General features: G+C 43.8%; 1 protein-coding gene across 2 annotated transcripts in view; it reads right to left on the bottom strand.

Moving 5' to 3' along the window:
* Positions 1 to 1,239: 1,239 nt before the first annotated feature.
* The window catches only part of LOC106639828 (protein groucho), a 70,467-nt gene continuing 60,186 nt past the window's right edge, over positions 1,240 to 11,520 (bottom strand). For both annotated transcript variants that reach the window (XM_014353618.3, XM_014353619.3), the window contains exons 8-11: positions 7,512 to 7,655; positions 5,190 to 5,776; positions 3,948 to 4,827; positions 1,240 to 2,848 (exon numbers count right to left, since the gene is read on the bottom strand). In XM_014353618.3, the coding sequence (XP_014209104.2) occupies positions 2,741 to 2,848; positions 3,948 to 4,827; positions 5,190 to 5,776; positions 7,512 to 7,655 (1,719 nt within the window). In that variant the 3' untranslated portion in view covers positions 1,240 to 2,740. The remainder of the gene's footprint in view (positions 2,849 to 3,947; positions 4,828 to 5,189; positions 5,777 to 7,511; positions 7,656 to 11,520) is intronic.

Here is an 11,520-nt window from a genome sequence, read left to right as displayed (position 1 = left end):
CAATAGATTGGCCTCCCATAAGTTATTGTGGCGTCATCAAAGCTATTGTACTCGAAAATCTAATTTTCTTGTTTCTTATTAACAAGAAAATTAAAATCGTTTGAAAAAAAAAGTATTAAAAGTAAAAAAATTATTCGATATAAACTTTTGCTTTTGATCAGCCCGAGAAAATGCACACGCATTGTTGTATGCATAGTAACCCGAAGCCAATCGGGCAATATGCAAAGCACTTTCGGCCTGCAGGTCGGACACTTGTGCATGTACATATACACTCGCATGCGAACGTGCTTCAGCGAAATACCCCTTGTTCCATCGTTGGCGTAATGGCAATGCAATGCGTGTATATATGCACTTGCGCGCGGCATCGCTAATTACACGGCTGAGCGGGAATCGTGTCGAAAGCTCTTCCAAGAGCCTTCTCGTAACACCACCGATACACACGTGCTATGCGCCCGCGAGTGCGTGTACAGGATGTTACAATATAATTGCTGTATGGACAATGTATCGGGTTAAAGTGGTTTTTGTTTCAGCTTTTTATTTCCAGAAAAAATTTTTTTTTTTTTGCTCGGTCAAAAAAATTTTCTCTTCAATTACGTCCCACGTGGCATTAATAAGATTCTTTTTCTTTATGCTTGAAAATTTTATTTGAACAACTGTTTGAAATAATAATTTAAATAGAGCCGCATCAAATAAATTTCAAGAACTGCCGTTGGCATGCGCTATCAATGCAAATCAATGCGGATAGTCGCGTTTCAAGGGCGTGATATACACGTGCAGTGCGTCGTATACGTTTCATGCGGAGCAGAACGTCGACCTCTGTCTTGAAATATTTATTGTAAAAAAACAATGTTGCCATTACTTTTTTCAATTTTCGTTTTTTGGAAGTTGTAGAGGAAGGTTAATACAAGAAACTGAATATATTTTTTTTAGATCGAAAAAATCACTTTTACTGATTTGTTTAAAAAAAAGTTAGTTTAAACAAATTGTGACCAGGTTGCGCGGTAGCAACATGAAGTTTCTCAATTTGTGGGATCTAATGAACATATTTACGCAAAAAAATTCCTTTGCCATTGATCTAGCACGACGCCGCCAATTTTGACCCGTCTATTATGTTTACCCACTGCGGCAGTCATAATATAGGCTCGGGTTTCTTTCGTGCAGGAGTCAAAGGATATGTGAATTAATAAACTTGCCAACACAGGATTGATTTTTTTTTTCCATAATCTGTTTTATTCACTTACTTTTCTCTATATTTATAACAGACTCCTTTCTTCGAACCATTTTTATTTTTCATCATTTACTAGCGAAACATAATGACGCGTTTACCTTAATTAACTATACTTTAATTTTATTTATTTATTTTTATTTTTTTTTGTATCATTGTTTGGTTTTCGTGTAAGTGTTTAAATGCGTGTGTCACATATATGTATCCATGCATACGATAATCGAAGTTGTATTTACAAGTAGTTCACGTCACTCATACTCGTATCGTCGCCCAATACTTAATAATAATTTATGCACTCGTCTTCTTTAGCTTCCCTCTTTTATTGTACATCCAGCTCTGAAATTCTCTCGCGATCTTTCATCATCGTCGTCATTGCATCGTTATTTTATTTTATTTTTTTTTTTTTTTCTCAACTCCGTCTCTTTTCGATTACTATAATTACATCAATTTTATATCGTTACGTATAAGAGGCATGTACATAAAAGGTACGGGACGAGAGAGGGTTAGGTGTTTCACGTAGAAAAATATGACGGTATGTACTAACAGCTATTTACAAAATGTACATACGAGTTTCTGTGTTAAACGGACGCAAGAGCCGTTTGTTTGCCAACACTTTCGCGGCTCGTGCGCCGTTTTTATTGGTGTGGTTCGCATTTGCAAAAAGTTTCCTCAACTTTTACCCCTAAACGAGATAACAACGATTGAGCAAATATTTCGTCTCCATTTTCCATTTTGCTCGCGTTTATCAAAATCAAAAGCTTACATCTAGCTAAACAGACTCTTATATCTACGAAAAAAAAAAAAAAAAAAAAAAAAAATTATATGACATTATTAAGCAACGAATCGATTAAAAATCGATGTCAACATTATTAAACGTATAAATTTGTTTTGCAGTCATCACAAACAGTAGCTTTTTGTTTTTTACATGCAGATCTGTGTGTCCGATCATTGTCGAACAATAAACGCCTAGTCGAAATTTTAACATTGTTGCAAGAGCAGTGTAAAAAAAAGGCAGGCAGACGATCAAAGAACTTTTTACAGTGTCCGTATGTAAGTATGGGTATTCCTGTGTACTTATCTGCAACACGTGCCTCTGTAATATGTATCTCTACGTGGGTGCAAGTGTGGGACTTGCGTGTGCGCTCGCTTGTAACTATGTGTATATTTATACGTGCGCGCTCCGTGCTATAGTTTCGGACGAGGGGGACTTTATTTCAAAAGAAGGGGAGGAAAAACTATCAACAAATAAAAAACGATCTAGTAAAAACGCAGTATATCCTCTTACACAGTCGTCGGAGCCGTCCGAAACTGCCGGGAGCTGAAAGACTCCGTGTTTTTTGTTTCTTTTTTCCCCCAAACAATGTGCTGTCGTCGTCACCTTTAGCGAACAATCATCTGTACACCTACGTAGAGCCTTTGCACTATTGTATGATTAAAAATGACGACGGGTCAATGGGTTAAGTGTCCTTTTGTTTTTTGCCTCCTGGGTGTTGTAGTGCAGTGGTTGTCGGCAGCTCAGTACATGACCTCGTACACGGTCGCCTTCTTGTCTCCGGAGCCGGTAACGATGTACTTATCGTCGGCCGAGATGTCGCAGCTGAGCACCGACGAGGACTCCTTCGACTGCAAGGGAAGGAAATAACAGACCATCGATAATGCGACGTTTAAAGGCGCTGCTCGACGATAAAACGATTTTCGCAGGAAGAGGATTATGGAGGTTCATCGATCGGCCGGCCCGGTGGTCTGCCGTACGGAGGAGGGATCGATATACTTGAGAGCAAACTTTCTTGTTTTCGTAAAATAATCGAGAATCGACACTTTTGAAGTATCCCTCTCTAACGACTTTTTTGCAGAAAAAAAAAAAAAAAATGGTTTTTCTAACTAAATGGTTTGTTACGAAATATGTTTCCCCACGATGAAAATAGCGTTACGCTGCTCATACGTACGTATAATTATGGCTTGATTATGTAAATTTAATAATAAATTAAAACTCAAGCCTTTCGCATCAATTTTAAAAGCACTGAGCATTAATGGAAAGCATAATTTAATTAACGCGATATATCACGTGTACGAGGCAGCTAAAAAAAATTTATTTATTTTTTATACTCCCAGTGGATAATATATGGGTAAAATTAACATTTTGATTGAGCACACCGTGAATATATATACGTATATACTAGAACAGTTGTTTCAAATTTCGGCCGTGTCTAGCCATGAAAAAATGTAATACACGGCGGACAAAAGAGAAACGCGTAAACCTTAAAAATTATGCGTTTGAGGGTGAAAAAAAAAAAAAAAAAAAAAAAAAGTTAACCAAAATGAAGGAGGAGAAGGGTACAGAAAGGAATTTAGAAACTGGTATCACGGCCATTGTAGTTCAGCGAAAAAGTAGTCCGAGCGCACAATGGATGCAAAAGGGAGCAATAAAAATCTGTGGTAATAAAGCGTCGAAAGCAAGCATCACGACGAGGGTAAGAGAGGGACGCTTCGAGGACTGCCCTTGGGCGAAAATATACGACACCACGGCTACTTTTTTTTTTTTTTTTTGTTCCTCTCCGAGTATGCGCGTGTAAGAGGCAATCTTGCGCGTCCCCATCTCCTCCGCTCGTAAAAGTATGGGAGGTAAGGGAAGAAGAGGCACGCAGCAGGACGCGTTGTCGAGAACGAAGAGAAAAATGTAAAGAAAAAGCAAAAGAGCTGAACGAAAACAACGAGTGCTCACCTGGAATATCGAAGCGCCGTAAGGCGTGCGCCAGGCGTTGAGTAAGTTGTCCTTGCCGGTCGAGACGAACCACTTGCCGCACGAGGCGAATCTCAACGAGAGCACGCAGGACTCGTGCAGGTGGAGCTGGTACTTGTCGGGCTTGCTGGCATGGAGGACCTCCACGTTCGAGTTCTCCATGCCCACGGCCAGCCACTCGCCGGACGGGCAATAGCCCAGGGAGAAGATCTGGGATGAAAAATCGTGCTGTTGGAGCTGCCTGCCCTCCCTCAGGTCCCAAGACCTGACTGTATTGTCGAGGCCTCCCGTCCAAAGTTTGGAGCCATCCGCGGATATGTCGATGCACGAGGCGCCGTCCGTGTGTCCCTGGAACTGCCTGACCAGGGTCTGGTTGTGCAGGTCCCAGACCGCGATGTTCCCGTCGCTGCAGCAACTGAAGCAGACCTTCGAGTCTGGAGAAATGGCCAGGGCATAGCAAGCCGGTGCGGAGGACGTTAGCTCGGCCTTGATCCTTGGGGTTGGGCTGGCCAAGTCCCAGATGCTGAGCTGACTGGCCTCGCCACCGACTATGAGGGTACGGCCGTCGGGGAGTAATTTGACCGAGCGGATGTAGTTGTCGCGCTGGAGGCAGTCGAGCTGCGAGACGGGCTTGGCTTGGCTGCTGCCCGCCTGGCTGATGTCCCAGACCTTGACGCAGCCCTTGCCACCCGTGTACACGTACTTGGTGGGGTTCGAGATGGTCACGGCGCACACGACCTCGCCATGGGTCAGGGTGTTCAGTTGGCGCGCGTGGCGCGGTATTCCAGTGCCCATTAGGGCATCCGGCGGAAAGGGCACCGGTACCATTACGTTATCGCTGGACACGTGAAAGCTGTACGCCCTGGAATCAGCGAATGAGAGGCAAAGGTTGCCACTGTATAGAATTGTACTTGGCCTTCCTTCCACGTCAAACTATCTTCACTCATTTCCCATTGCCCCCTTTTTCCTATCCTATGTGCTACTATATGTAATATTATCAGGTGTATCAATTGTTTCAAGCACGCCAGGATGGTTTTCTTTTTGTTTACCTAAGAAATTCATTCGATTCGTATTTATTTAACCCCCATTTATAAAAACACAAAATTTACTACTATGAGAAATCGTAATTCGTAGTTGGCCAATCATAAATACGTTCCATCAATGACATAAAAATCGAGGAGTAAACATATTAGCAATAAACAACAGTAAAAAATGAAAACTTACGGTTTGCCACCGGGCACGGCGCCGACGGGCACGGGCGGCACTCGCATAGCCCCGTGGGGGTCGTAGAGTTGCTGCTGCAGGCTAGACGGTGGTCTAGGCGCCACGTAACCATTGTAGGCCATCAGCTCAACGTGGGCCGGGTGCTGGGCACCTGGGGGCAAATGGTGAGCAGGCCCAGGGTAGTGCCCGGGATAACCAGCAGCTGCCAGTGCACCAGGGGGTGGAGGCCCCTGAAGGACCTTACCCGAGCTCGAGGGCTTCAGAGCGGACGCCGAGGTCGGGGTCAGCGGCTTCGAGATCGGCGTGGTGGCCTTTTCCCGGTCCTCCATCTTCTTAGCCGAGGGGGTGCTCGCGTTGCTGCTGGTGCCACTGCGGGGCGACTGGGGTGGTAGGTCCTTCGAGGACTTGGCTTGGCCGTTCTGGCCATTACTCGTGCTGCTACCGCTGCTACTGGCCCCGAGGCCCGCGACGCCGAGTTTGTCGATGCCGTTCTCGCGCGGCGATGTCGTACCGTTGACCACGGGACTGGTCGGGCAGTCGCTCGCGTCGTCAACCACCAGGTCTTGGTCGCTCTTTTCGCCATCGCTCTGTTTCATCAATTTTTAAAAGGAAAATCGAGCGTTTAGTCATTGTGCCAAATTTGGAAATGCTAGGGCATTTGTTGTCATTATGATAGGGATGTGATATTGCAACAGGAATTATATGTAGCTGGATTCCCACATCTTTTTGAGGAAAATTAAAATGTGGTACTAAAGATACGTAGTCTAGAAATATCGATGATTACACACTCAATATGTTTTTGCAATATAAATTTTTTCTAAGGTTTCAATGTATTATTTGTATTAAAAAAAAATTGTCAATTGCTGCTTGTAACACAGTGATGAACAATATTTTTTTTTCAAGAAAAACAATCAATTGAAAAGTGAAAACAATTTAGGAAAAAAAAAAGAGTCAATCCATTTAAATGAATTATTTCAAGTACTTGTCAATTACAGTAAGCTTCAATCTATAAAACTTATTGAATTTAGGTGTGGAAAAATTTTTTTTTATTTTTCTCAGTCATTTGTTACGCATCTAAATGAATAAAAAAGTATTTACAAATCCATAAAATAATTGCACCCAAGTCTGCACACATGTCCCGTCGCGTAACAGTGTCAGGGGACACGCGGTAAAAAAGTGAAAAGTTCATCAGAACGACACTCCGGAGCGTGAGGCGAGAAAAGTCCATATATATATACACGCGAACCCGTTTGCGGCGAGATGTACATGTACACGGGAACACCGTCGCGGCGCAAAACTTCAAAGGTCCTTTTCCCATCTGGGAGTACAGCAGTACACTTAGCGCAAAATGCCTTTCCGAGACGACTGCCACCGGCTCTCGCAGCTACTCGTGCAAAAGTCGACGCAGAAGCCTGACAACGCAGTCAGGGGCCACGGGAGCTGTCTCTCCTTCCTCGGCGGGCTTCATTACCCAAATTGCTTTCCGCGAAAATCTCTTAGCTCCCGCCCCGACAATCTCGCTGATTAGAATTAGATGTGCCCAAAGTTTGCGCCTTCCGCTCGGACCTCTTGGGATTTTAATTCATTTCGCAAGGAGCGCCATGCTATACGTGTTCCGCGACGAAATACAACTTTGAGCGTCACCGAGCGGATGGAGCGTACCTTTGGGAAAGTCCTTGGCTGTTTATGATTGCACAAGATTTTCGCAGTCGGACTCGACGACGGCGGAAGTTTGCTCGCGGATGAGGGGCTTTTAAACGACGATTCGTAAGAGACGAGCGATGAGGTGGAAGTAAATGGGATGGTATACTTTGTAATGCGTGTGTGTTCACGTTCATCGTTGAACAACTGAAATCCATCTGATGGAATAAGCTGAGGTATAACCATGTCGATACGGAAGAAAAGTTTTGTTTGAAGTTTTCGCGCGATCAAGAGTGTACGTCGAAGTATGCGTTGTACGTCGACTAATAGTAGTAATAATAAAAAAAAAAAATTAAAAAAAAATAAAAAATAGCAAATAATCATGCAAACACGTGCAAGTTCGACACTTGATCCGAGTGCCACTCTGCGGTTGCAACGAGACAACGTCGAAAAATCGAAAGCGATAAAACGGCGCAAGTGCTACCGTAAAAAAAAAAAAAAAAAATTATGCAAACGCAATACGAGGTGTGAAGAAAGAAAGAAGGAAGGAAAAAAGATCTGGAAAACCAGCCAGTGACACGAGTATATCGAAAGCAAGATCGCATGTTATGGCACGAGAAAAAAGGGGAAAGGGAAAAGAGAGAAAGAAAAAAGCAACAACAATGTAGATGATCAACTCACGTGTCCGAGATCCTTATCATGTTCCTTCTTCATTTTCTTGATGTGAATCGGATGATCGTGGTGGTTTTGCGTGTGGTGGCCGTGATGCGACTCCTGCGGCGAGCGCGGTCTTATGTACTTTTCGCCGGGCGATATCGAGCTCCTCTGTAAGCAGATACGTTTACGCTTCTTTCGATATGCAAGTCTCGTTTATACGTCTCGTGCAGTGTTTCTCGCCAATGCTCATGTGTTTGTGTATAGTCTACCGTATCGCGTGCGCTTGTGTTTCATAATACATACCTACGTAAAGTTATGTAAAATATAAACAGTGGGATTTCGTTTGATTTTTTTTCTTTCTTTTTTTTTTTTCTTTCGATCCAAATTTATTATTAATTCTATTGACAAATCAAAACTACAACTCGTATTTTCTTTTTATTATCATAGCACAGGCAATAGTTATATTATAGCACACGGCATATATAATTCTTGATGAGTAAACTTCATCGAAGCAAACTACGATCGCAACAATAACCCGTTGGTGTAAAATTGCGACTCATCATGTGTACGACTAATTAACAATTGCAACGACCATAAAGAGTACGTATACCCTTGCAATTACGGGGAGTGATCGATGTTACGAAACGTCACACCGATGAAAACGCTCATAGTTATTGTCTTTGGGGCAAATATTTCTAATCTCCTCGAAACCCGTACAGCTGCTCTCCTCCCCAATTATCGTCAGCGAGACCCAACATTCGCCAGTATAGGGATACACATGTATATGTACGCGCGCAGCGACCACTGAAAGCAATCCAATCAAGGCCACTCCTGCGAGAGCGAGAGACCGCAGCTGGCGTGGAAACGCGTATAATCGATTGTCGCGAGTATATATATATATAGGTTGTATACACATGTATATATGTATATACGTGCACCGCGTGGGTGTGCGAGTCAAGTGGACAGACGGACATGGTGTCGAGTGGCGATTTCTCGAGCGTCGTTGATAAATTGAGCGGTAAACGCGGGGCGTGTCTCTTTCGAAAGCACATCGGGCACCCATACCTATCTGTCGTCGTGTACTTGTAGCCCCGACACGTGTTTCAGCGAGTGCACGTATTATACATATCGTGCCAGTTGGATTCCAAGCGCGGAGATGATGGTGATTTTATGATGATCGCGTGCGCGGAAAATAATTTAGCTTGAGCGTAGTAGCGGGGAAAAGCCAGCAAAGAAAAGTAAAGGGGGAGGAGGATGTACGGGTGTACCGATCTTTGGCCGAGGTGTAATTTGTACCCCGGCAGTAAAGTCTCCATTTGCGGGAGCGCGAGATAAAAAGGAATCGCCGGAACCGCCTCCTTCTCCTGCCCTCGTGAGAAAAACCGTCCGTGAGACGACGGTGTATTGGTATATACGGAGTCGGTGGTGTACTCACGGACTCGGTTGAACGAGAAAATCGAGCAAAAGGAGCTTGGGTACGACCACTATTCTGCCATAGCTCTTTTGTACCCGGGGCTCGATCGCCAGAAGCTGCGGTGTATCGGTTTCGTGTTGGATTCCGGTTCGCTTTTTTTCCCCCCCTCATTCGGCATTCTTTGTGTTTTTCGAGTAAATCAAGATAAAGTGGACACGAGAAACACGGTATTAGTGATGTGTGTGTGTAGGCGTGCGTATCTGTACGAGAGGGGGAGGATCGAAGAATGCGTTACGAAGAAAAATGCTAATTAAAGAGATTCTTTCATCTTTGGAAGGATGTATATAACGGCCCGTCGGGGTGTGCGCGAGTGTGCAATTTAATTGCCGTTAACTATAAAACACGCGATTAACGCACGTTAATCTTTGGACTGCCCATCACGTTTGTGGGACTCTTTTTTTTTTTTTTTTTTTCATCGCCAATTTGTATCTCGAGGTGAATTGAAAAAACCTGTTTCTCAGTGCGGTACAATAAATATCGTGTTCCTAAAATGTACAATGAAAATGAGAGAGAGAATCGCAGAAATGACGCATAATTTGGAACACGACTCTAATTTGGCGAGAGAATGAGCAAGAGGGGCAAAAAGGAAAAAGAGGGTACCAAAAGATTTCTGGAAAGAGCGAGGGGCAGAGCGGTAAAAGGAGAGGGTTAAATAAAAAAAAAAAAAAAGGTAGGTCAGACAGGCCCAAAACGAGAAAGAAAGACGGGGGAGGGAAAAAATGAGGAGTAGGTTCTCAGGGAACTGACGAATAAACAAAGCCAGCCAGCTGGACTCGCTCGGAAGCGTGTGCGAGGGGCATACAGCTCACGTGTAAAAAAGAGAAGCGGAGGAGGAGAGCAAGAGAAATCGAGCAGCAAAAAAGGGCGAGGAGAGAGAGAAGACGCCAGGGGCTTTCGGGAAAAGGCGCGCGTGCGCCGATTTTGCGGACCGGTAATGGGCCGTAATGGAATTCACGAAGCCTGAGGGGCCGTGGGTATACTCCGAAACGCAGGCGCGAGGGAAGCGAAAGAGAGAAAGAGGTGGTATCTCGAAGATGGGCGCTGCGACTGTGGTGCGACTAAAGTTTTTTTTTTTTCATCTCTGCTTCGCGGGATGCTGTACGTATCCGTATAATCTCCGTACGGCTGCGAGCTGAGAAAAATCCACGCGACCCGATCAAAGCTCAAAGGCCCTTTCAACGCGGGTCTCTTTCGCGCGTGGATGGGAATAAGTTCATTAGCAGCCCTAATGGCTCGTAGATGATACGGGCGGCCATCACGCGAGGAGCAGGTTTCCCCGAAAGTAATAATCGCTTTCGATAAATCCTCCTAATATACCTGCACGGACCGCACGGAAGAAATGCGACAAGGTGAAAAAAAAAAAGAAGAAGGGGGGACAAGAGACACCGAGAATCAACGATATTTCCGTGGATGCGGGGTCTATGGGTAAGAGGAAACGAGACAGAGTGGGCGAATGTAAGGGGGCGGTAAGGGAGGTATACACTTACGACCCGCTGATTACAGAGAGACGAGTGTGTGTGAGAGTCCCGAGGGAACGAAAACGAGAGGAGGGAAAAATAAAACGATGCGAGTGCGCGGATCAGATGCGGGAGTGAGGAGGCGATGGGCGTTTCGCGGTGCCCGCGATGATTACAGGCATCTCTCGGCTCGCGAGCCCTGTAATACACCACATACGCTCGCGGGCCCTTTCCTTCCTTTTTTTCTTTTCCTCTTCATTCACGTGCGCCCCCCCTTCTCCCTCCCCCTTTTTTCTTCTCTAGGCGTCTCTTTTTCCTCCCTTGTAATGTGCTCCTACAGAGTAGCTCTACACACTACCTGCGCCATCTCGATCTCATTCTTCGTTTCTTTGTCTTCTTGCACAAGTACCTTATACAACCGGCTGCACCCACTTGCTCGGTGCTTTTGTTATACGCTGCTATTTTATTCTTTCGTCTATTTTTTTTTTTTTTTTTTTTTTTTTTTGTTCTCTTTCGTGCTTTTGAATCCTTTCCTGTGTTCGGTGAAAAGTTGTGCAAGCTGATTCGCGGAAACGGAAGGCGTGTTAATTATCAAGCGCTCGAATAGGTAGGGAGATGAAATAGAAGATTAAAATGTCGGTAATACGAGTGTACAGCTTTTTGGTGAGTGACCGATGATGTGAAAAATAAATTAAAAAGAAAAAACAAAAAAAAAAATAGAAAAAAACAGTAATGAGCGAATGAACGACTTGTGATGGAATTTTTAACACCTTCGTTGTGGTTAAATATTAACTTTTATTTACAAAAATTCATAAAAAAACAAAAAAAAAAAAAAACAACTCTTAGTTCGTACAAAAATAAGAGCTATACATACATGCTATATTTCAATAGCAAGTGCGTGTCTGATTACATTTTGGTGAGAGAAAAATTTTTGTATAAAAAATTTTTACAAAACATAATATTTATTCATTATTCACAAGTCGATATAATATATCGTTTTGTTATTTTAGCGAGAGTGATTAGGTTGAGTCAAGCCGTTTGATCAATCGCACTACTAGAACCATGCAATCTACGTGAAAAAAAAAAAAGAGAAAAAAAATGT

This window comes from Copidosoma floridanum, unplaced genomic scaffold (genome assembly GCF_036245765.1).
Source record: "Copidosoma floridanum isolate Cflo_tuat_1 unplaced genomic scaffold, Cflo_Japanese_pri ptg000001l, whole genome shotgun sequence".
Classification (NCBI taxonomy): Eukaryota; Metazoa; Arthropoda; class Insecta; order Hymenoptera; family Encyrtidae; genus Copidosoma; species Copidosoma floridanum.
This window is presented reverse-complemented; position numbering and strand designations above follow the sequence as displayed.